Here is a 25,683-nt window from a genome sequence, read left to right as displayed (position 1 = left end):
ATTCATGAAAGCCTTTTCTAGCAGACCTGTGGGAGCCGCAGCACTTGCTGCTGCCGGAAACACGAACAGAGACAATATCAGGAGGACTGCCTCACTCAGCGTTTCCTTAAGTTGTCACTCTTCTCTCTTGAGCACATGATGTCACATATGTCTGCAGGTCTTCCTCCCTGGCAGCCCATTTTAGTCCAAATTGCTAGCCACTTCTCCTTTTTTTGACACTTGCAACTAAGACAGCCTATCTGTCTCTACAGCTTACATGATACTATACCCTCACACTTCTCATTCACCATCTCTTCTTGATGATTCATAAGCATCCCAAACTTACCATGTCCAAAGCAGAACTGAGTCCTCACTCAGCTTGTATCTTTCAATTATTCATCCAGACTCTAGCCAGAAAGCTGAGGGTCATCCCTGCCTCTTTCTTATCCCTTATCCCCCACCTGATCAAAGTCTGTTGGTTCTTATTCCAAAAATATAACTTGAACTCACTTGCTTCATTCCATTTCCAGTGACCCTACTAAGCTACTCTCATGGCTCATCTGCACTTCTCTAAGTCTCTTAACTGGTCTCCTTGCTTCCTCTCCTACCTTCATCCAGCACAGTCCCCACACAGCAACAAGTGTGACTATACAGAAACATAAACAGATCATCTCCCACTTAGAACTTTTCAAAGCTTCTCACTGGGCTCACACCAAAATTGCTATTGCTAACCTGGCTGAGAGGCCTTCAGATCCAGATCTGCTCATCATAAGTCCCTTCTACAGCTTGTTGCCTCCTAGCCACACTAACCTTTCCTGCTTCTAGGGTCTCCTTTGCTTTTCAGAGAACCTCTTTCCCCAGCTCTTGGGCTCCTTCTCATCCACTTAAGGAGACTTGATGAGGCTTTCTCTGACTATTAAAATAGAGCTACCTCCACAACTCTCTATTTTTCTGTGTCGTGGCCTTCTAGTTACTTTCCCTCACAATTTCCTACATTTTATTATAGCTATTTGCTTATTTATTCTGTCCCCCCCTATCATATTGTAAACACTATGATAGTTGTGTATAAAATTTTTTTTTGGCAGTACTGGGGTTGAACTCAGTACTCATGCTTGCTAAGTAGGTGCTCTGTCACTTGAGCAACTCCGCCAGCCCTTTTGTTTGCTGGGTATTTTTGAGACAGGATCTCATGAAGTATTTGTCTGGGCTGGCTTCAAACTATGAGCCTTCTGATCTCTGCTGTCCTAGTAGCTAGGATTACAGGCATGAGCCATTGGTGTCTAGCTAAGTTTTTATATTTTAATGTGGAAGAAAGTACACTCAGGTTCCCATGTGCAAAGCATGGATCAGAACTTCGAAAATGTTAATCCTTTTCCATTCCTATTAGTCCCCACCTCTTTTTTTTTTTTTTTGAGATTTCAAGACAGGTTCTCACTGGAACTTGCAATTCTCCTGCCACTTTAGTCCCACTTCTATCACAAGGTGAAAAGTCTTAATATCAAGGAAATCTAAAAACTATCTTTTCTGAAGATTTCCCTGTGGGATGGTTAATCTGGGTTGTCAACTTGATTAGACTGAGAAGTGCCTAGGAAATTAGCAAAGAGCACCTCGGGTGTTTCTACCAGAAAGGATTAATTAAGGGGGGAAGAACCACCCCAAATATGGATGGCAACATCCTATAGGCTGGGGACCCCTGATGGAATAAAAGGGGAAGAAGAAGAAAGTTCCCTAATACAGGCATTCTCTTTCTCTGTTTCCTGGCTGCCATGAGGTGACAAACTTTGTTCCACCATGATAAGCTGAAATCATGAGTCAAAATAAATCCTTCCTCCCTTAAAGTTGTTTTGTTAAGACATTTTGTCACAGCAATGTTAAGTCTGACTAATGCACCCTGATTTATTTATTTTTATTTTATTTTTGGTGGTACAGGAGTTTGAACTCAGGGCTTCACACTACTGCTTGAGCCTCCAGCTCTAATTATTATTTTTTTAAGTACATAGGCACTTGGGTTGGTACTTATTTTCAGGATTACTTTAACTTGGTGGTCTGGGATTCAAACTGTTGTGCAAACCTCAGGGGCTTCTTTTCCCTCAGCAGCTGTGCCATGGGCATGTCAGGAGCAGACACAAGGTTGATGAGGAACAAGCTCTAGGATGCCAGCTCTTGGTTCAAACAAAGGAGTTTACTTTTCTACAAATAAGATTGCCAGGAAATCTTTGATTTCAGAGGTTCTGCTGTTGTTGTGTTTTAGGGTTTTTGCTGTTGTTTTTTTGCGGGACTAGAGTTTGAACTCAGGGCTTCTCGAGTGCAGGGTAGGTGCTCATAAAGCAGGTGCTCTACTGCTTGAGTCACGCCTCCAGTCCATTTTTATTATTTTGGAGATGGGGTGTTGTGACTGTTTGCCTGGGCTGGCCTTAAATTGCAATCCTCCCTATCTCAGCCTCCCAAGTAGCTAGGATTAGAGTGAGCCACTGGCACCTGACTTGTTTTTATGTTTTTAAAAGTTGCTCTAAATGAAGGTTACAGAAGAAGGGATTTTGAGGCTTTGGGGAATTATATCCCATTCAGCTTGTTTCTCTGAGACAAGGCAAGGCTCCCCAGTGGCGGGCGGGGCAGAATCTCAGCCCTAAATCTGTCTTATCAAAGGTTCAGTTCAAGAGAGGATATCAGAAATTAAGACTCTCCTGCTTTTACTTTCTTCTCCTTTGACAAAAGCATCATTTTAGCTTCTAGCCACATCCTGCAAAGACAGACTGTTGAGCACAGAAGCTGAGAGAATAATGACCAAATCCTATTCTTTTTTTTTTTTAAAGACAGGGTCTGGATATGTAGCCCAGGCTGGCCTCAAATTCATGATCCTCCTACTTCAACCTCCCGAGTGCTGGGATCATATGCATGCTTAGCTACTAAATCCGATCTTGAACTGGGAGGAAAGGGACTGGCTTTCATTCATTATCCTTTATTAATTTTTAGTTTTTTCTTAAAACATCTCTGTACCTGGGCCAGAGTCATTATGGTGAGTGTGCCAATTCTCTGCTACTTAGCAAGAATAGCTCATAGCACCAGTCAAGCACTAATGTAAAAACCACTCCAGACCTTAATCCCTGCTGTTTTGCTGTCTTATTCAGGGTTTTTTTTTTTTTTTTTTTTGGCATTACTGGGGTGTGAACTCAGGGCCTCATGCTTGCCAGGCAGGCACTCTACCACTTGAGCCACTTAACCAGCCCCTTACTCAAATCTTTTTGATGGGGCAGCTAGAAGAGAATGAGCAGGCACCAGGCAACTCACCAATCACCATTTCCCTTCCTTTGCAATAATCCTAGCAGTGGATTTTCTAAACAGTGCTCAGCATGCCTTCAGCTTGCACAGTGTACTCACCAAGGGGCGGGGAATGGGTTTCTGTGGTTTCTTTGAGCCCAGCTTTTTCATGGCATTGTAGTACTTTTTCTGTTCCTCTGTCATGAAGATGTCCTGACCTCCAAAGTAAAGAAGGAAAAAAAGAGGGCAGCAATTACAACTGGATCTGAATGGTAAGGCTGGAGACCTACATTTAAACACTGACAACTGAGGAAACTTAGCTAAACTGACCTCTGAAAGGGAGTTATGGATAACAGCTATCTCACAGTGAGTTACAGCTGAGATAACTTCTCTAATTCAAAGAGTCAGCTGGGGACTTTTAAGATTTGCCAAGCCAGATAGGAAGCAAAGGGACTATCCAAGGACAGATTCTCAGAAGAAGTAAACTTTAGAGCAAAGACTCAGAAGACATTCATGTCTCACAGTCTCATAATATTTTGATTTCCTGATAAAACCGTGGAAAAAATTTTACTTATTTTTGAACTCAGGGCCTTGCACTTGCTAGGTAAGCACTCTAGCACTTGAGCCACACCCCCAACCCTAGAAAAAGCATTTTAAAGTAAAAGGACTTTTAAGTCCTAGCTAATGACCCCTTCACTTCAGATGATAATCAAAATTTGGAAATTCTGGTGCAAGAAGGCAGTTTGGAGTTTCCTGGAGTTTGCTGGGACAGGCTTGACTTACAAAATGAATAACAAGAGTAATCTTGCCAGCTGGGACAAGCAAGGAAGTGAACTTTCCCAAGGTGGCCTCTCAATTCCAATGCTAGTGGTGAACAGGGATAACCATGGAGGATCAAAAGTCTGGGTAATCTCTGCTTCTTCCTATAGCTATTGTCTTTCTATTTTGTCCCTATCTCCCCTGGTGGGAGGCCCATGCTAGTAGTAGGTTTCAAGAATAAAAGACTGTTAGTAAATGTGGTAAACCATACTCTGCAAAATCCAACCCTGAATAGAAAGTTGGTAGGGGCTAATGTTCAGTGAGGCCAGTGCCACAGTAAGGTGACAAGTTTGGATTTTAGAGAAAGAGAGGCATTTTCTCTCTAGAGACAGGGACAGGTGCCTCTCATTTGGGTTAATCTTGGACCACTGGCACTGAGGAGAGGAGACCTATCTTTTTCTTTTGTTGATTGAAGTTGTCAATGATGACACCAATGAACAGGTTCAGGGTGAAGAAGGAGCCGAAGATGATGAAGATGACAAAGTAGATGTACATGTAGATGTTGTCCTCATACTTAGGCTGCTCATCAGGCTGGCAAGGACAGGAGAAAAGACAAGAGTCAGTTCCTAGGTTTGGGATTGGATGAGTGATTGTGACATGCCAAAGCCACCAGCTATAATTCTTCCCATCTGAGCTGCTGGACAAGCTGGGGGTGGAAGCTTAAGATTCTTTCTGCTTGCCTCTTCCTCCACACTAGCAGCTCCTGCCTGAGAGGACATATTACTACTGGAACTTAAGTGGAGAACAGGCTAATCACAAAGCAAGGTGGCGGGGGGAGGGTGGTGGGTGACTATCTACTGGGGGCCACACTTTTATTTTGAAGTGGGAATGAGGAGTAGACAGCTCCATGGGAGAGTGCATATCAACTGTCTAATCATCTGGAGCCAATGTTAGACTGAGGACTCGCCAAGAGGAAATGATCCATAGTCAACACAGCAAGAAACTAATATCCAAGGAGAAATTTACCTCTTCCATTCTCCCTCCCCTTTCCTTTCTTGATAGACTCTCCGTGTTGCTTGTTTCCTAACCATCTAAGGTTGCGTTTCACCATGTAGGTCCTTACCTTTCGGGAATCTACAGCTGCATACATGATGTCCATCCAGCCTTTGAAGGTTGCCTGGCAAACAGAGTCAGTCATTAGACTGTGCCTGTTAGGGAATGGATGGGGATCTAGGCCAGGCTCAGGTTTAGTGAGGACAGGGAGTCTGAGTACAGTCTCACATGGATATAGGATTTTCTATTGTTAATACATGTCCCAAGGGTGCTTTGAATAAGTCTCTGGAAATAACATCAACGTTTGGCAAAGAAATATGTTGACCATGGTAACTGGATCAATACTTTCACATAAGCTCTCAAAATGGTTGAGAAGGCTGCCTAAGAGGAGGGCAAATGCACATTTAAGAGCGAATCTACTGAAGGCTCTAACTGGAACTTAGATCTCCACAGAGGAGCCATTTAAAAAAGTTGTTAAATAACCTATGGAGGTCTGAAATACTTGGCTGCATTAAAAAAGAAACAAACAGGGTTAGAACTTGTCCTCTACTAATATATCCATGTATAGCCTATGGGAATGGCAATACTGGCTTTGTCCTTGGCAATTCCTTCCTGGTTCTACTTCAGTCTACTTAGCTAGCATGATTTTGGAAACAAATATGGATAGCCAATTTAATACTCTCCATGTTTTATTTGCTTGACCTGATTCTAGGCTTTTTTAGGGTATGGGAAAATCAGTCTTATTCATCTGATGGCCCCACTGCCAAATATAGTGCCTTGCATATGGCAGGAACTTTGAACACAGTGTCCGACTGGCTGGTTGTCATGCACTGGTTTTCTAGAGCTGCTCAAATTCAGATTTTTTTTTTTTGTGGTATTGGGGATCAAACCCACTCATGCATGCTAGGTAAACATTCTGCCACTGAGCTATACCCCTATCCCAAGCAGGTCCAATCTTAAACTGGGATAGAAAAGCAAAAGATCTTTGGGGTGGGATAAAATATTGCTCATTCCATTTACTTTGCCTTTTACTGCTATCTAAAGCGAGTGCTTACTATGTGTCAGCTTAGATTGAGAGCTTCACCTGAATTATTGCATTTAATACTTCCAAGAACTGAACGATGCAGGCATGGTACTAACAGTGACAAAGCTGGGCGCTGGGGGCTCACACCTATAATCCTAGCTACTTGGGAGGCTGAAATTGGGAGGGTTAAGGTTTGAGGTCAGCTCTGACAAGTAGTTCATGAGATCCCATCTCCAAAATAACCAGGGCAAAATGGATTAGAGGTGTGGCTTAGGTGGTAGAGTGAGTGCCTGTTTTGCAAGCGTAAAGCCCTGAGTTCAAACCCTAGTTCCACCAAGAAAAAAAAAAAAACCAGTAATGAAAATACATAAAAACAATTACCACTAATTAAACACTGGTATGTGCTAGGCATTGTGCTAAGTTTTTTAAAATTCACAAATTCTCTAACCATACAACGTATTACTCTCTACATTTAATAGATGAAGAAACAAATGGTCAGAGAAGTTGAGTAATTTGTCTTAAGTTATATATCCAATAAATATCAGAGTATGGCTCAAATCCACACCTGTCTGCTCCCAAAGTGCGGGAGCTTTCATAGTACCCTATCGTTCTTATCAAACATGCTAAAAGCTGGCGAGAGGAAAAGAAAACTAGGCATGATAGAATGAAGTTAGGCAAAAGAGACTTATAAATGTAACTAAAATAAATCCTTCCTTAACATGACACATAACTTGAGACCTTTCTCTGGGGCTGAGCTGCCAGGAGTGGCAGCATCGTGGCACTACCATATTCTTCAGTAAACTTTAGCATAGCTGCTCTATCAGATGTTTCTGCTCCATCAAAATTGACTTTTCTGTCCATGTACTTAGCTTCTTGATTTCTTTTTCTTTAACTACAGTCTAATTTGGGTAGAGAAAATGATCTAACACCTTCTCATGCCACAGTAATCTTTCTTTACTGCTGAGCAGAACTCTGCCTCTGAGCACAGGAGATTCTCCTTGATTGGGATCTTGTAGAAGTCAGAGCTATACAGGAAAGGTCTCCCTGAAACTGGTTTGGGAAGTGACATTGTTCTCATGGACCCACTGAGCATGATCCTGATTCTGGAAACAGAGTTGAGAAGGAACCACATGGGATTTCTGCTAGCCACCTAAAGTTCCCAGGACTGAAACACTTACTACTTGAAGAAGGGCCAGATATCCTGCCCCAACGTTGTCGAAGTTGATCTTCACATTCTTCCATCTGATCTCTGTATTGTTGCCCTCCATGAGCTTTTCACACTCAGTTTTGTTGTTGACAATTTCAATTTCAAACCGGATTTCAGAAGTCTCATTAAAGCAGTAGTGGTACTTTCCCGCAAATAGGTTAACGCCCATGATGCTGAAAATCAGCCAGAAGATGAGACACACCAGCAGCACATTCATGATGGAGGGGATGGCGCCCACCAAGGCATTCACCACCACCTGCATTGGAAGGGGGAAGTTGCTGAGTGTTGGGAGGAAGTCGGGGAGGCACATTCTTTTGATTTTCAGGAGGGGAATGACATTTGTGTGGCATGTTCTGCTATAAAAACATTATGTTCTCTTTGGAATTAGAGTAACTGGACAGATCCGTAAGTAGGACCTCAAATATCTAAGTCCATGAACTATATTTTGGGGGAATTTTAATAAATTACAACTTTAAACTTTGTTTCAACTAACACAAACTTCTCTGCCCAAGTTGACTCTGTTCTTTTCTGGGCACCAACTTGGGGCCAAAAAAATGATTTCTTAGTCCACTCTCCCTCTTCTTCAACTCATAAAATATGCCCCCATGGGAAAATCTGAGCAATTGCAAGCTCACTAGTCGCCTTTCAACAGACATTCCCCCTCTGAAAAACAAGGCATGATTGTTCAAAATCACAGAGAGCTGCCCTTTGGGTTAGCAGTGAAGCACTCAATGGTACATAACGTCTCTTTTATAACTATGCAAGGCCAGTTATCTTATTTCAGGCAATAGCTGAGCATGCATATTTTGCAGGCTCAAGAAAGAAAAAAAGCTATATTCCCTCTACCAAACAGTATAAAATAAAATCTGAACAGATGTGCTTTTCACTCCAGGTTCATTACTCTTCTTCAGTTTTTTTTTTTTTTTTTTTTTTTGGCCTTTGTAGGTTTCTCAACCTAAGGGCTGCCCCCTGGCTTGGCTAATGCTTATGTCTCTATTAGTCTAAGGCTTGACTGGATTCTTCACAATGTATTAGAAATCAAACTACTTAAGGATTTTTTTTTTTTTTTTGGTGAACTGGGGTTTGAGTACAGGGCTTAGTGCTTACAAAGCAGGTGCTCTACCACTTTAGTCACACCTCTAGTCAATTTTGCTCTGGTTATTTTGGAGATGGGGGGGTGTCTAATGGATTATTTGCCTGGGCTGGCTTCAACTGTGATCCTCCCTATCTCAGCCTCCCAAGTAGCTAGGATTACAGGCGTGAACCACTAGCAAGCACCCAGGTTAGTTAAGGATTTTTTTGGGGGAGGATTTTTAGTTAGATCACTGCTCTTGAAACTCAAAAATTGACATACTGTTAAAAATCACGGACAACAGTAAGTTCAGGAATGTTAAAAAAAAAAAAAGCAAAGGGAAAAAACCCCTTAGGAATAGAAGTGTCTGGGGTTGTTTTTAATCTGTATTTTGCTTTACATTAGAGGTCAGAATAGCTAAACACCTCTGCTGTTGTAGTTGTTTTCAGTAGAGGAATTCAAGTGCTAACAAAAGCAAAATTTCAGGTGGTGGGACAGAAAACAAGGCTGGTTTCATTTCTTCCCTGAGTCTCATTTGCTGTTGTCTTAAGTAGGGCTGTTAAAGCTCAGAAAGGTCTTAATAAAATGGGAAGATATTTCTTCCTTTTTCTGGTATTTGAGGAAGATTAATGGAGCTAAGAATAAAGATACTGTATATATACAAAGTCTGTCTTCCCCTAATGTTTTGTTTGGAGGAGGTGACAAAAGTATTACCGTGTCCCTGTATTAGTTTTTCAGTGCAGGTCAGAGGACTTGCTATCAATTGGCACAGCATGGACAAGGTGGAAGGTTGTACTGTACAAGGACCACCAGGGGGCAGCTCTGGCTCTTGAGCTTTAATTGCGCTAGGTTTATTTCCTTATCTTTGGATTTTTGCCTTAGAACTGCATTCACTCATCAGAACATGTGGCTGAGAAGAGCTACCTGTCCTGTCCTACCTAAAAGAAGGATAGGGAGCCACTCTTCTTTTCATATTAAAATACTCATATTGTGATTCTCCAATTCATATATGAAGGTCTTTAGATAGAGAGGAATTATTTCTTAATTCTTAGACCAAGAAATCTCTTTGAGATTGGATATCCCTGTCACTAGTATAAAATGTGTATCACTTTGAGCAAGGAAAGCCAGAATACCTGAAATCTGAAAACCTTCAATGTTATTTTGGAGAATGCCACTGATTTTTATGTATTTATGTTTACAAATTTGTCAATTAATCAGATTTGAATTTTACCTCCTCATTTTAGAATTGTTCACCCTTTGTTGGGAACACCAAAATGCAATGAAATGTGCAAAAGAACAGGCAAAAGGAGGATGATCCACAAATGGAAGAATTATTTCTTAAACAATGAGAGTAGGTTATGTGAAGATTCAGAAGCTCAAGTCTATGTGACAGCATCTTGCAGCAGAGCTTAGGTGAGAGACCAAAACCTATCAGGCCATTGCCAATGTGAACTAGGGAAGTGGTCCCCAAACACAGAAACCTAGGAATGGTGGTTTTTATCTCAATTCAGAACCTACCGCCTGCTTCCAGGAACCCTTCACTATACAGAGAACGATGGTAAGCTTCTCTTCTAAGCCAGTCTAATCTGTCTTACATGGTGTTCCTGTGTTTTAGCAAAATATGGATAATATTTATAGCAGGGAAGAATAATTATCTACACTACATAATTTCTTTGAAATTTTGTATTCATATGTAATCATAAGGGCTCAGGGGACAAAAGTACTGAGCTAATATTACATAAAAATCTTACAAAATTTGTTAGATGCAAATGTATTTTCATTTATTAATCAAAACTAAGGAAAAACTTCTTACCTTAGTTTCATGAATAAAAGTAAATAGAGTTGATGGAATTTACTAGTAATTCTTTTTTGCTATGAACATTAGCTGTTGAGCTAGTATGTTAAATAGAAATTGTTTAACTGTCATTGTGCAGTTCTTCTCAGCAACCAAAAGGGCAAGAGACCTTGCTTCTTATTTTTGAATCTCACACTAAAGATATGTTATAAATGACAATTTAAGTTTCCATTGGTAGTCAATTAGATCTCCTATTCTCTGCTACTCAAGTTATTTTTCACTGTCTTTAATCATGATTAAATAAATCTGCTACTGTTAAGACTAGATGCAGTACAGAAATATAACTCAAAGTTAGGTTCCAGCAATCTGAAAAAAGCTACTTTTTCCAAAGGAGTGATATAAATCTTATCACTCCTATATACTTAGTGATATAAATCTCACTTAATTCAAGAGAAAATTCCAGTGGATACTGATTCTTACAGATTATCTTCTTTATAGTATTACTATGTTCATTAAATACTATATGATCTGTCAAATAGCTTTTAATATCTGGCAGAGGGAACATGGCTTTAATGGACTATGTACTGACAACAAAAACGCATGCATGTTTCATAGCATTACTGTTATATACCCTCAAAAATTTAATAGCACAGCAAAATCTTTAAATAAAGATTACTATGAAGGAGAGAAAAGCGAAGAACTACATTAAGTTTTCCTTTGCCAGTATCAGTAGTGTTTCAATTTTCTGGTCTTTGGTTTGAGGAAGGAGAGGAGACTGAAGTGAGTATCCCAGGACAGGCTAGGGTGATATGCTCCCTTCCAATGAAGGGTTGAGCCTAGAATTGGAGCAGCACAGTGACAGTTGGCCCATCTGCATGGATGGTATTCAGTTCATGAAGGTTTCTTTTCTTTGGTGGTCCTGGAGTTTGAATTCAGGGCCTCACATTTGCTAGGCAAGTGCTCTACCATTTGAGCCACTCTGCCAACTTGCGCACATGTGCGTGCGTGTGTGTGTGTGTGTGTGTGTGTGTGTGTGTGTGTGTGTGTGTTTGTTGGGTATCTTTGAGATAGGATCTTGTTTTTTGCCTGGGCTGGCCTTGAACCACAATCCTCCTGATCTCTGCCTCCTGAGTAGCTAGGATTATAGGTGTGAGCCACCAGTGCCCGGCAAGTTTTCTTAAAAGTTTCTAATGGTAGTCTCAAAAGTGTTGGCAGACAGAAGAACCCAAACCCACACCCCAAAGAAAAATGACATTTAAATAAAAATATGTACCTAGTTCTAACTCCCTATAAGCTTAGCCCAATTCAATCTCTTCTTGCAGATACTCTTTCCAGAAGGGCTGGGACACTGAAGTGCAGGAATAGATCCCTGGACCCTATCTACCTGCCCAACCAGTCATGTCAATACTGCTGGCACTAAATGAGGTGGCCGGCACCTATACATCAAAGCTTCCCTCACTGAATATTACTGTTTTAACTTGCAGCTTCGGGTTCAAGTTCACTTTTGCCCTTACTACCTTAATTAAAAATAAACAAAAAAAACCTAGATGTTTTCACATAGAACCTCCTACTGTTCTGCTCATCCTTTCTGAACTTCTGGGCTTCTAACCTACTTGAAAGTTGACAAGTACGAATTTTGGGGGGGGATGCAAGCTAAGAGTTCAGGGGACATGGGAAAGGAGGAGCAAAAGGGAAAAGTTGAGGTTACCACAAGATCTCCTGCATCCAGATTACTTGAATAATTTGCTTGTGAGCAAACTGGCTTCAGCTGGTCAATGAGGACTACTACTGTCATGGGGCCAGTAGTGACAGTAATGAGTAACCAATGAAGATAGTTCATAACAAGTATTACATAGGCATTTGTAGAGGAAAGACACAATCTCCTTTTAAGAGATCCAGGATCACCGTTAGAGGAAGTGAGTTATCACATGCTACTAAGCTCAGGTCCAATGTTGCAAGCATTATATTTGATGGAATGTTTGTAGGTGCAACTTGTCCTCAGTTTTTCAGTCAACGAACTGAATTATCAACTCCATAACAAAAAATTACCTCTTCCATTACAAAAAATGTGGGAAGATGGTAGGAGTGGGGAGTTTTGAGGAGAGCATTTGAAAACTACTTTCAGCCACACTGTGGCTATCTAAACTACTGCCTCCTGTGCAGTATACTCTGTCCCTAAATCTAGCTTGATTGTAATGATTACTGTTGCATGTATTCTGAAACCTCTCTCATCTGTGGGAAAAAGAGTATCCCAGGCTTTTTAAAGTTAATGCTGCTATGGTACTACCCTTCCTACAGATGGTTTCAAAACAGCTATAGAACTCTCAGTTTAGTAAATCAAACTGTGACTGTGCTACAGGAGAAACACAACATGGTTGCCAAATATTTGTCTGAATAAGCTAAAATAATAAAATAAAACTCCCAAATCCCAATAAATTTTCCTTTTTCTGTATAACTGTGAGTGGCCAGGGAATGAATGGAGCAGCACTGTCCTGGTATCTAGTTTCTCCAATCAGTCTTGCTTCACATGGACTATTGCAATTGCTCAGTTTTATTCCTTACATTCTGATACTTGCACATTTTAAAACATGTCCTCTGGTTTGCTCTCCTGCATGTATTCAGTGTCTGAACTGAAATGAGTTTTCTTGGTCTCGTTAAGTATAACAGATCTCTCTTGTTACCAAAACCAGATGTTAAACTTGATTTTAGGAAATCATCTTTTTAGTGTGAGTGTGTGGACAATGTGTACACGCTCACACAATTATTAAAACCAAAAGATAAGAAAAAGGCACCCAAGGAGGGAGCCTTGTTTCTAATTTGGCAGGGTGACAGCCCCTTGCACTATTTGGATTTAAGTAGAGTATCACCAAAGCAGGAGAAATTTCAGGAGAACTAGCTGATACTCAGTCATCTAGCATCATCCCTGGCTGCTGTTTTGACAGTATAGGATAAGGGGACCATAGAGCATGGGCAGAGGGGTGGGGGTGAGGAGGAAAGCTTTGCTATCAGACAGAGGCTGCCAGTCCTTAAGGGACTGGGCTGAGAACAACAAGGTGCAATAAGAGGAATCAGAATAGAAAGAAAAGCATTTCTTCTCCCAGGGCCATGCCAAATTCTGCTCCATCCCCAACTCCAGGTCTGCCATTGTGTCTTCAAGCCCCTTCTCCATTGCTTTTTCAGTGACTCCAAGGCCACAGTCTCCCCCTGGCTGCTGCCCCTACTCAGCACTCTCCCTGCCTGCAGCCTATGCTTTTCAGTGGGTTTCTGGGATATAATTCCCCTTCTTTGCACCTGGTGATTCTCCCTATTGAGTCAACAGCCCATAAAGCCACCCCAAGTGCTACAGTTAAGCCAGGCCAAATGAGAATAGCCAATGTTAACATGTTCTGCGATGGCATGTTGTTGGGGGTGGGCCCACATTAATGTGATGAGGCAGTTTAATGCAACTCCCCTGTGCACGGGGCAGGTGTGGGGAGAGAGTGGAGGATCAAATCAGCAGCTGCATCACAGAATTCGGGTTTGAATGATCTTTCCGCCATGTGATCAGTTCTAGCATGCTTAAACAGTTTCCACTGGCATGCAGAAGGATCAGCTGCTCTTAGTAGCTTACCCTCATCCCTTCAAATCGTGATAAGGCTCTTAAGGGTCTCAAAGCTCTTAGGGTCCTAAGGGACTTTATGGCACCTAGTTCCGAGTAGCCCAGGGCATTAGCTATAAGGCTGACTAAAGAGACCTACACGGAAACAGAAGAGAAAAACAAAAACAAAAAAGGAAAAAAAAAAAAAAAGAAAAAGAAAAGAGAGGTTCCAGAGTGTTAGAATAAAGCCCCTAGCACTGATTACAAAGATTGGGCCCCCCAGGTAGAGGAAGTGGGTAACACCAGCTGCCTACTTCAACTTGACTCAAAACGACCTGGAAGGAAAGGTGGTTGAGAGAGGTAGAAGAAAAAACACAAAGGGAAGAGAGGAGGAGGCAGAACATACACACAGTTGGAAAGGGAAGAGGCTGAAGGGAGAGGGAGAGAATGAGGAAATTCCATTGGAAGGAGAGGAGCCTGAAGAGATGACAAGAACCTTACCCTCGCCCTTTATAGTCTCTGCAGGTCCCAGAAGTTCCCATTAAATTAAGCCAGACAAATTTAATGGTACCTATGGAAAAGAATACAGATAAATACACATACTCCACACAAGCTGCCCCCTCCTCAGTTCATTCATCATGGGATTTCCAACAGAGACAATCTCTCTTACTCCTGGTTGACAAGAAATCATTTGTTTGAGAACAAAGGAAACATACACATTAAGTACCGCAGATGACTTTGCAGTTCTCAAAAAGAAAAGAATCAAATGAGGAAATTCCTTAATAGAATTTACTCACTTGAGTAATTTTCTCACTCACTTTTAACTATAATAACCCTTTCATCTTGTAAGTATACCCATCACTTCTTCACACTCATGAGAAGTTGAGTGGGTTTCCTGACTGAATCCATACTTTTCCTTACAATTCCCATTCTTTCCTCCCAGAACAGACTCAAAAACGGGTCTCAGGTAGGCTAGTTCCAGGACAGTCTTCTGTAACTCAATATTAGAATGACAGCTGGAAGAATTCTTGGAGCAGAATGTTTTTCATTTTATAGATGAGGAAATTGAGAGCATATGCAAGAATCTGCCTATAGTTAGTGGCAGTGCTAGAGCCAGGATGAGACCCACACTGCTGACTCCTGGGCTAGTGGTCTTTCTTCCTTGGACAGATTATGGAAGACCTGTCTCCAGCAGGCAGGTTATGTGGCAATAATCTAGGAGGATCATTAGTACGTGAAGAACCCAGAGCTGACTCGCTGACATTCTGTGGAGAAATCTGCAGGCCTGGGCTTGAGTCAAACCTTTCCTGCTCCTTCCAGAGTTAATCTTACCTTGCTCCATCAGAGCTATCAGAGCAGTTAACACTATGACCAGTAACACTGGCTACTAACCACACCAAGCCTATCTTGATACAAGGCTCTTCAGGGGGCACCAGGCCTGAACATACCCTTAGCTAATTAAATCTGAGACTGTTTGGACTTGATGTTTCTTAGAGCTGCCTTTTTCTTACAGTGTACCACAGATTCTGGGATGGGTTAAGATGTTCTCACTAACAGCTCTTAAATTTCCTCTATTGCAAAGTGGTGGCTGCTGGTCTACCCAGCTTAATCGATGATGGTTTAAAGCAAAATTAGAAATGGAAAAAAGAAACAATCTACAACTTAGTTTCATTTGCTCTTTGATCTCTATCCTAGGGCTTTAGTTCTTTGATTCTGTTATCTCTGAACTGTAAACACACACACACTTTATTTTTCTAAGTGAAGATATTCACAATTAAGCAGCAGGACTGGCAGGGTAAGAAGCAGAAGGTCTATAACACAGTGAGGGTTAGAGATGAGTAGACTTAAAGGTTTCAATTTTAAAATAGGTGTAAACCTCGATTTATGCATGAACTCATAATTCATTAGCTTTAATACTGTCTCTGGAGCCCTAGGCAGCATCCAAAGAAATCTGGACCTAGATGCTGTTCTATTAGGCATCCACGTTCTTTGATAGGTATGTGGTCCAGAGTTAATCTCTTCCTAAAAAGGGGTCTCAAAAGCAGCATCAATCATCATTTTCTCTTCACTCATGATAATCAGTAAAAACTTGTATGGCAGTATCTTTTGCCTATTATCACAAATTCAACCCCAACTAACTCAAAACTACCTGACTCCTTTTTTGGTTTTAATAGATACATTCAACCAGGTTTGGAGCTTAAAAATCCTCCAGATCAGCTTGATCTTGTGAAACTTTACCAGGTAAAAATCACAAAAAAACTAAGCTATGCGTGCCTATGAGCTCCTACAAAGTTGGAAGATCCCAGCTCTTCAGCCCTTCTGCTAACTGATCTGCAGGGGGAAGAAGGGTGGATGAGGCACAGAGGCCAATTCAGAGGCTGACTCTAAATGTTTTGGAGATCTCAGTTCTATTGATCAGCTGAGCAGAGATCTCCAAAGGCAGGCTCTTATCTGTGTTATTCCTTAGCCACTGAGGGCTCTTTTATAACCCTCTTATTCTCTATGCTAAACCTTCACTGGAGATAATCAGAACACTGCTTAAAGTGCACTTTAAGGAATGAATTAAACCTAAAAAAGAAAAAAAGTAATTGAGCAATCATAATTTAGGGCATCTACAGTGGGAGGCACAGAAGAAAACAAATATTGAGTGACTTTTTAAAAAGGGACTAAACACTTTCAAACAGAATGTTTGCAGTAGTCTGAGGTCAAGAAAAATGTGTGTGTTCCTTCAGTTCTCATCCCTGGAAAGGATATGCCAGCTAACTTCTGCAAACAGCAGGGAAAATGTCCCTGGAGAAAATATGGCAAAATTCTTTTACAGGATTCAATCTCCAGTGCAGCTGAGGACCTGAGAAAAAAGAAAATGCTCCTGTGTGGGATTCAATAGCTTATTAATAATGAGAACTGACCTTAGAAGTTGTCTGGATTATCCCCACGATTCTAAAAAAAAAGTGTCTTCAGCAGCTTTAAGAGGCAACAAGGAAGAATGAATATCCATTAAGGCAACAAACATGGAGATAATCAGCAAACTCAGACATCAAGTCACTCATGGATGAAATGAGAGGAAGAGTCTCTCAGAGATGGTGCTAAATTAGGACCTAAAATGTACATATGTTGGTTGTTCCAAAATAATAATGGAACAAGACATATTGTTTAAATGGACAACAAACACTCTTGATATTCAAGCTGTGTAGGTGCCAGTGTAAACCTTATTCTCCATAACTCCAAGGCACTGTGATGGTTAATTGTGGCTGTCAACTTGATTAGATTAAGAAATGCCTAGGGGATGAAGAAAGCACACTCTGGGTGTGCCTAGGAGGGCATTTCCAGAGACGATTCGATCTTGAGGGCTTTGAACTAATGAATGGGTTAATCCCTTGATGGCTTCATAATATGATGGCACTGGGAGAATGTGAAAGGTAGTGGAACCTAGCTGGAGAAAGTAGGTTACTTGGGATATGTCTTTGGGAACTGTATCTTGACCTGGCCCCTTCCCGTATTCCCTCTTTTTGCTTCCTGATTGTCATGATGTGAACTGCTCAGTTCTCTCACACCCTCCCTACCACGATGGGCTACCTTTGACAAGTGGGCCAGAATAAATCTTTCCTCCTTTAAATTATTTATGTCAGGCATAAATAAATGATAAAAAGTAACTTATACAAGTGGCAACCCATGGAACTATCGTGGTAAGACTGGGGTGTCCCCATTTAGCATGTGCTGCCTCACGCTGCGGCTCTTTGTATATGAGTCTCATCTTTTCAGGCCCTTGAAGAGAAGAGCACATGTCTCATGTTCTCTGCATTCCCTTCACCACCTAGCAGGAGGCTATCCATATTGCAGGTAGCTCAGTACATACTGGGTAAGTATAAGAATAAATGAACTGTTCTGTCAGAGGCAAGAAGTTGATAGAAGGAAGGCTCCTAGGAGAGCCCTGTTCCCATAGTGCTGAGTTAATACAGCCTAGAATCAGGGCAGAGGTGCCCTGGGAGCTAGTATTAAGCTCTCCAGGAGCTGGAACCATGTATGCCTGTCCCCTTGTTACTCCTTATGGCTCAGGGACAGTTCTACCAACAACTGGTTCAGAAGCATTTTCTGGAGCCAAGGTTAGGCCCCAGAGGTATGTAATAACCCAACAACACTCAAAAGCTATAGGAATTCATGGGTTGCAGTCAATCGACCATATGTTTTTTCTTTTTAACCCCTTCCTCTCTAGTATAAAAAGTAATAAAAATGCTTGCTAAATAAATGGTGATATGTAAGACTGTTAATGTGCTTAGCAGCTTACTTGGGCACCAAAGGCATGTGGGATACGTGGTCAATATTCTTGAATTCTGGGGTAGCTCAGCAGGAAGAGAAGAGGAAGAGAATGGTTCGGGCTGGGGTAGGCAGTAGAGGGAAAGGTCATGGTGGGAAAGCTTTGCTCCAAATCGCAGCTTCCCTAGGATGGCTGGAGTGTAGTACTTGACATGTCTGTCTGGGCCCTCAGTGGGCCCAGAAGATGAAGAATTCTCATGAATGCTCACTTTGAAATGAACACTCTGTGGCAGTTCCCCTTCCTCTAGAAAGAGAGCTAGCTAGTCTGATTTTAGGTCTCGGGTTTATCCCAGTGGGATAAAGTTGCAGCTTTCTGTCAAAGAGAGGGAGAAGTCCTTTTCCACAAGCTGGTATCAACAGCTGCTGAAAGGAGTGCTGAGACCACATGCTATGAGGGTCTCATGCCCACTGCCTCTGGAATCATACTATTTGTCTCATCTTAGGGCAGAGAGTAGCCTCCTCACGTAATTTAGACATCCTCCCAAAGTCTGACTTTTTTGAAGTGGAAGACAAAAATGGGGGCATGGTCGTATGTACTGACCCAGCCTCTAATCAATCCACTTTCATGGCACTTCTCAGCCTGTAGCAGGACGTGAATTCTCTATAGCTGTGGTCTGGCAATTTCCATTCACCCTTTCTTTAAATACTGATTTGGCTAGAAGAAAAAAGCTTTAGTAATTATTTAAAAAAAGATAAAATAATCATCATTGTCAGTAAAGCCAACAAGAAGCAAGTGCTGGTGGGGTGAGAAATGGTTACAGATGATGCAACTTCCAACCTGAAAAATAACATGGGAGCTCATTGGCCATCAAGCCATGGAGAGGGTCGTAGAACCTGGAGGGAAAAAGAGTTTCTTGTTTAGTTGATCACTGTAGAAACGGCAATGTGAGAAGCCCCTCTTCCAGAGGGACTTGCTGAGGTGAGTCTGGGAAGAATCCATGGGAATGGCCAGGAAGAGTCACAAAGAGCCCACTCCCACTTCATCCCTTCATCCCTTTTCCTGGCAGCCCCTCTGCTGGCTTGGAGCAAGAATGTTTTGGTGCCCGGGCTAATAACAAGGGACTTTGAGACCAATGATTCTACTCCTAATTTGAATCTAAATTAAGCCAGGCCCACCAGAATAAAGAGTCGGTTGATTAGTCCCTGGAGCAAATGTGGAGTCTTCATAGTTACCATTCCCCAAATTAAGATCAGATCTTAATTAAGGCCATGAGAGGACATTTACCCAAGCCTACATCTGCATGTTGATCTATAATCTACCCTTGGCAGCTCCAGCCTCTTAAGAGAGACCTTTGTTTGTTTCTCTGCTAAATGGGGTAGGATATAGAAAGCAGGACACGTACAGCCACTATGAGGAAGTCCAGCCAGCACCAGGCATTGGTGAAGAACTTGACGAAGCCATATGCTGTCCACTTGAGTAACATCTCCAGGATGAAGATGTAGGTGAAGACTTTGTCAGCATATTCCAGGATGGTACGAATGGTTTTCCTTTGCTCAATGTAGATGTCCTCAAAGGCCTGAAAGAGAGGCAGCAGGTGCCTATTACAGCACCAAAGGTAAACAGGAACTGCAGGAGTGCCTCCATGGCAGGCATCAACTCCCGCGTGTCTGTCATCAGTTTCCTGCCTCTTCCATTTTATGCCCCTGCTAACATGTTTTCTTTGTTTAAGTGCTGGAAATCCAACACATCGTGCATGCTAGGCAAGCACTCTACTGCTGAGCTATATTCCCAACCCAGTGTTTTACTTATTTATTCATATTTTGCAGTGTTGGAATTTGAACTGAAGAGTCTCATTCTTGCTAGACAGGTGCTTTACCACTTGAGCCACTCTGTCAGCCCCCAGTGTTTTATTTTTTAATGCCTTATTGAGAAATAATTCACATACTACATAAACCAGCCATTTAAATGTATAATTTAATGGCTTTTAGTATATTAAGAGTTGTACATCAATCCCCACAATTTTAGGACACACACCTTTCAGCTATTACTTGCCAGTCCCTTCGTGCTGCTAGTCCTAGGCAACCATTAATCTGCCTATTCAGGACATTTCATATAAGTGATACAGTCTGTGGTTAGTTTTTGCCTGGCTTTTTAACTAAGCATAAAGTTTTCAAAGTTCTGTATCAGCACTTCATTTCTCTTTATGATGAAATAATACTCCAAGGGATAGATATACACATTTTGTTTATGATTTATTAATTGATGGACATTTGGGTTGTTTCTATGTTTTGGCTATTGAGAATAATGCTGCTATGAGCATTTATACAGGAGGTTGTATGTGAAGTTATGTTTTCATTTCTTGAAGGTATACAACTGGAATAGAACTGTTGGGAATGCTTTTTAACCTTCTGAGGAACGTCAAACTGTTTTCCAAAATGGTTGCATCATTTCACACTTCCATCAGCAGTGTGTAAGCATTGTAGTTCCTCGACATCCTCACCAACACCACATACAAGATATACACTATCTTTTATCCATTCAGTCCCTTGATACCATAGATATGGGTAGAATGCTGCAGGGTTGGGAGACAGTTGGGTCAAGAAAATCATAATGCTATTTTCTTTCTCTGGAATTCATGAGTGAGGTAATTCCTTGATAAGAAGGTATGAGCACCCCCTTTTGCAGAGCGGTACAGGTGTGGTGCTAAGAGCAGTTGTGATGGTTAATCACAATTGTCAACTTGATTGGGCTAAGTAACACCTCAGAGATTAGTAAAGTACAATTCTGGGTGTTTATGAGGGTGTTTCCAGAGATGATTAGACAATGAGGACTCCGACCTAATGAATGGTTTAATCAATTGATGGATTAAAAATTCTGAATTGATTACTGGGAGGTGGTGGAACTTCTTGCCTGGCTGAAAGAAGTAGGTCACTGGGGCATATTCTTGGGGGCTATATCTTGTTCTGGTCCTTTCCTGTATCCCTTCCATCTGCTTCCTATTCATCATGAAATGAATAGCCTCCTCTTCCATAAGCTCCTGCCTTCATAATGTTCTCTCTTACAGGCCCAAAAACACGGAGCCAAGTGATCAGACTGAACTCTCTGAAACCATGAACCAAAATAACATCCTTCCTCCCTTAAGCTGTTCTGTTAGGTATTTAGTCATAGCAACAAGAAAAGTAAAATACAGAAGGGGGGGGGGAGAAAAAAAGCATTAAGAAAAAAAACTAGAGGTGGGGAGAATTTCCCTGTGATGCAATGGGAGGTATCTTCTCTGAACAGTTCCAGAAAAGAGGAGACAATCAGGCCATCAACATTCCCACCCCAGTATCAGGAGGCTGGGAATGTAGTTCAGTGGTATAGCCCTTGCCTAACATGTGCAAGGTTCTACATTCAATCCCCAGAACCACTCATACACACTCAAAACCAACCCAAAATGGAGGCACTCAGACGTCAGGTGCTCCATCCATCAAAAGGCAGTGGGTGGAGACCGGAGTCATGGGATCCACAACCCTTGTCAGGGTCTTGGTACAAATAAATCTCTATTCAATCAAAAAAGCAACAGTTCCTCTAAACTTGATTTGTTAGAAATTCACTCTAGGGCTGGTGGAGTGGCTCAAGTGGTAGAGCGCCTGCCTAGCAAGTGTGAGGCCCTGAGTTCAAACCCTGTTACCACCACCAAAAAAAAAAAAAAAAAGAAAGAAAGAAATCCACTCTATAACCCAATATATGTGAGACTCTCAAGATTGATCTTATGTCACTGGGTCTCCTCCCTCTGAGGGAGGTCTCATCATAGCCATGTGTTAGTCTTTTCTTGTACCTTGTAGCTATGCCCCACTGCCCTGCTATTCTTAAATTTCATGCCTCTTATTGCACAGGGTCTTATACTGAGCCAAGTATCCACTGTTTGCTCATTCAGGACAAATGAAAATTATTACAGGTGAGCAGTGAAGCAAGTTCAGATCTTTTATTTCACTGCTGCTTTGTTCTTTGTGTGGAGATGGGGAAGAGGAAAAGCAAAGGATGGGGCATGTTCTCTATTATTCTGGGTTTTGTTGACTAGATTTGAAGACTGACTATGATGACAATGATAAAACACCTTTCTCCAGTCACTCATCTTGATCTGACCCTCTCTCTGCTCAGGAGCAGACACCATGATGCTGTCACCTTTGTGCCTCTGCAGCACCTCAGGAAGTGGAGTATGAACGCTTGTCAATGAAGCAAATTACAAGGGCAGGCAGGACAGTCTGCCTCCCCTTTATTCAGATCAGTACTACCTGCCATCTTTTGGGCCTCCCACTTTTAATCCTGTTGCTTTTCTGCATAGACCTTCCAATCACTCTCCATAATCCTCTTCAGGAAAGCTGTCCTCTTTGTCGTCAGGCTTGTCACTACTATACACTATTGCTCTTCTCAGCTTCTCTTATTCTCCTACCTCACAAGTCAGTGAAACTTCTTGAGTTATTATCAAGATCTCCAAGACTGAATTTGGGGTTTCTCTTTTTTTCTTCTTTCAGATTAAGCTCTAATTTCACAACTACATGAATGTGCTCAACTTCTTTGAAAACGTTTCAAAAGTCTATGCCTTCACCTTTTCCTTAATGAAAGGAAGGAAAATCTTTAGCATTTCTAGCCCTCTGTCCTCAAATCCATTCAGCTAGCAAAGGACTCCCTCATACCAGACTCTGTCCAGATGCCCTCAACAATAACCTAGCCAAAAATGAAAGCAAACTCAAAGATAATTAGTTCTGGCAGGGGAGGAGTCTGTGTTTTCAGCCCTGTATGCCTCACTGATGGGCGCTGAGCACTCAGAACAACATGAATATAAATAACCTCTGTACAAGAGACTGGACTTCTAAATGCTTGCCCAGGTCCGGGTTCTCCAAGTTCAGTAGGGCATGAAGGGAGTAGATGGAGGAACATCACTCCCTCCTCTCCTGGGCAACTGAAATATGAAGAATGAGACTGGGGTGTTGAAAAAGGGAAGTTCATCTAAGGAAGTTGCTTAAAATGGGGTCTATCATGTAGAATCTGATGGCAATCTGTGTGCTCATCCTGGTGAAGAGAGGGTCTTAGGCTTGAGTGGGATTACGGATCAGGAAAAATCTGGGTTCTAATCACAAGGTTCAAAACACCAGCCCAAAGCACTTTAATAGGCCATTATCCTTGACACCACAGCTAATCGGTGCTTTCAGAGATACTGGGCTTTTCCCCATCGGCCTCTTCACACTGGTTTCTCCATATTCTCTCCAAGCCAGCCCCTCATCACATTCTCCCCTGAACCTCACCAGGGCGCCACTGCTGAGCAGAATCATGAAGATGATGAAGGTCTCAAACCAATTGTGCTCCACGATGAGGAAGCAGGTTTTCCGCAGGATCCACCAAGACTTGCCTAGCCCTTCCTCAATGTTGACCTGGCAGCATTTGAACCGCTGGACACAACCTGGCACCAGTGGGAGAGGCAGGTCAGACCATGGAAGCTTGCCCCACCCAGACCTGTCTTCTCCATCTTTCCCAGGTCCTGTCAGATGCTGCCCCACCACACAGCAGGGAGAACAGTGTCTAACTAAGAATGTCTGAGTCTAGACTGGAGAGTAGCAGACCTGAGGCTATGCTGCAAAGGCTAAGGGCAAGGCCCTCTGGAGCCAAGAAGGTACCCTACAAAGAAGCAGTGAGATGGAGGAGAAGAGGGTGGTCAGGAAGCAGGCACAGCTGTGATAGAAGAGGCCTTTCTAATGGCAGTGTTTTAGCTGGTGCAGAGAAGATGAACAAAGAAAAACTGGACAGAAGAAACTTGTTTTATGTTAGAATTGAGTAGGGGAAATAACATAAACGTCCTTCAAAATGGTGGGATTGGGGAATGGATAGCCACTGGGTCCTGCAACCCTGACACAGGCATGACTGTGAGCAGGACACATGCCACATGCCCAGTGTTCCCCTCATCCCTTTCACCTTCTGTGAAGCAAGCATCTGGATCCAAGTATTCCTCAGGCTGTTCCACAGGGACTTCCTCTACTTCTGGCTTGATATCAATGGTGCTTCCTTCAGAGGAGCTGGTATCATCCAGTTTCTAGACATGAAGGACAAGGAACAGCTATGCAGGAACAAGGTTACTTCACACTAATAATTCTACCTCTGCTAGGGATGATGTACCAGCTGTGATTATTCTCCATAAATTTTTTTAAAAATGTTTTTTTGGTGGGACTGAGGTTTTGAACTCAGGGCTTTGTGCTTGCAAAGCAGATACTCTACTGTTTGAACCACTCCTCCAGCCCACATTTCTCTGGTTATTTTTTGGAGATGGGGTCTCCCAAAATATTTTCTCAGACTGGCCTTGAACTGTGATCCTCTTGATCTTAGCCTCCCAACTAGCTAGGATTATAGGTGTGAGCCACTGGTACCCAGACTTCTCAATAATTCTTACTGTGGACTATCATCCAACTTATGATGGGCAAATTGTAACTATAGGGCCCTCAAAACTTCTGCCATGATGGGGTATAACATCAAAATCCGCTTAAAGAAAAGAATGAATCACTCTAAGCCAAATGTGGCCCTGGATTATTCTTATGGCTAAAGGTCAATCAAATTAGTGGTAAGGAAGGACTCAAGGTTTACTCCAGCCTAACCCAGGAACATCCCAAGAAGCTCAATCAAGAGAAGACATAGCCAGGCATGGTGGGTCAAGCCTGCAGTCCTAGATACTTGGGAGGCTAAGGTCAGGAAAATTACAGTTTGAGATTAGCCGGGGCAAAAAGTTCAGAGATCTGTCTCAACCAATGGGTGGGCGTAGTGGCATATAGCTGCTATCCCCAGCTATTTGGGAAAGTACAAACAGAAGGATCTCAGTTCAGGCCTGCCTACTCATGAAGTAAAACGCTATTTCAAAAATAACATAAAAAGAGCTGGAGGCATGGCTCAAGTGGTAGATAGTCTGCCTAGCAAGCTCAAGGCCCTGAGTTCAAGCACCAGTCTTAAAAAAAAAAAAAAAAAAAAAGAGAAGGTCTAGCCTGACATTGTGACATTGGGGCATATAGTTGGTTCTCAAAGTGAACTAGCTGTTGCAGACCTCTCCACCAAGCCCACAGCAGCTGAATCAATCCCTGGGGCTGGTGGGACTCATGGGATCTAGGATGCTTCTAGGCTGGGACCTTACATCTTTGCTGCCTTCAGGATCCGACTCGCTGCTAACATCCTCTGTGTTGAGGTTCTCAAAATCAGACTCGCCTACAGCAATGGGCACCCGCACAGTCAGGTTGGGATTGTTGATGAAGGACATGTGGTCTTCGTCGATGATGTACTTCTCCACGCTGCTGCCGATGCCGCTGGTTGTACCATTGCCATTCTTCTGGAAGTCACCATTCCGGTGGATGTCCGCACCAGTGTGGTTGGCAATACAGTTGGCCTTCTTTTCATACAACTCATCCAGAGGTTTCACTTCATCTGCTTCGCGCTGCTTAAAATGAGCCTGCATAAAGGCATGCACTTTCACTTTGGTCCAAGCCACACCCTTCTTGATACGGATGACTGAGATCTGCAGGTTGTTCATTTCTCCGTCATCATCTGTAGCTGCCAGGTTGTCTGCACTGAAGGAACTCAGAAGCAAGGCCAGAAACAGGTTCAGCACCTACACCAGTAGCATCAGAAAAAAGAAGCAAACATAGAATGGTATTAGGAAAAGTTGTCCAATACACTAGGGGATGCAAA

The 25,683-nt window shown here is 42.3% G+C and overlaps 1 protein-coding gene across 8 annotated transcripts in view; it reads right to left on the bottom strand.

Annotated features, from left to right (window-relative positions):
* The window catches only part of Scn8a (sodium voltage-gated channel alpha subunit 8), a 183,788-nt gene that overhangs the window by 14,100 nt on the left and 144,005 nt on the right, over positions 1–25,683 (bottom strand). For all 8 annotated transcript variants that reach the window (XM_074083415.1, XM_074083417.1, XM_074083419.1 and 5 more), the window contains 9 exons: positions 25,133–25,603; positions 23,932–24,049; positions 23,268–23,422; positions 19,382–19,555; positions 13,758–13,880; positions 7,252–7,536; positions 5,120–5,173; positions 4,450–4,587; positions 3,358–3,462 (listed from right to left, as the gene is read on the bottom strand). In XM_074083415.1, coding sequence (XP_073939516.1) covers positions 3,358–3,462; positions 4,450–4,587; positions 5,120–5,173; positions 7,252–7,536; positions 13,758–13,880; positions 19,382–19,555; positions 23,268–23,422; positions 23,932–24,049; positions 25,133–25,603 — 1,623 coding nt within the window. The remainder of the gene's footprint in view (positions 1–3,357; positions 3,463–4,449; positions 4,588–5,119; positions 5,174–7,251; positions 7,537–13,757; positions 13,881–19,381; positions 19,556–23,267; positions 23,423–23,931; positions 24,050–25,132; positions 25,604–25,683) is intronic.

Source organism: Castor canadensis, chromosome 8 (genome assembly GCF_047511655.1).
Source record: "Castor canadensis chromosome 8, mCasCan1.hap1v2, whole genome shotgun sequence".
Lineage (NCBI taxonomy): Eukaryota > Metazoa > Chordata > Mammalia > Rodentia > Castoridae > Castor > Castor canadensis.
This window is presented reverse-complemented; position numbering and strand designations above follow the sequence as displayed.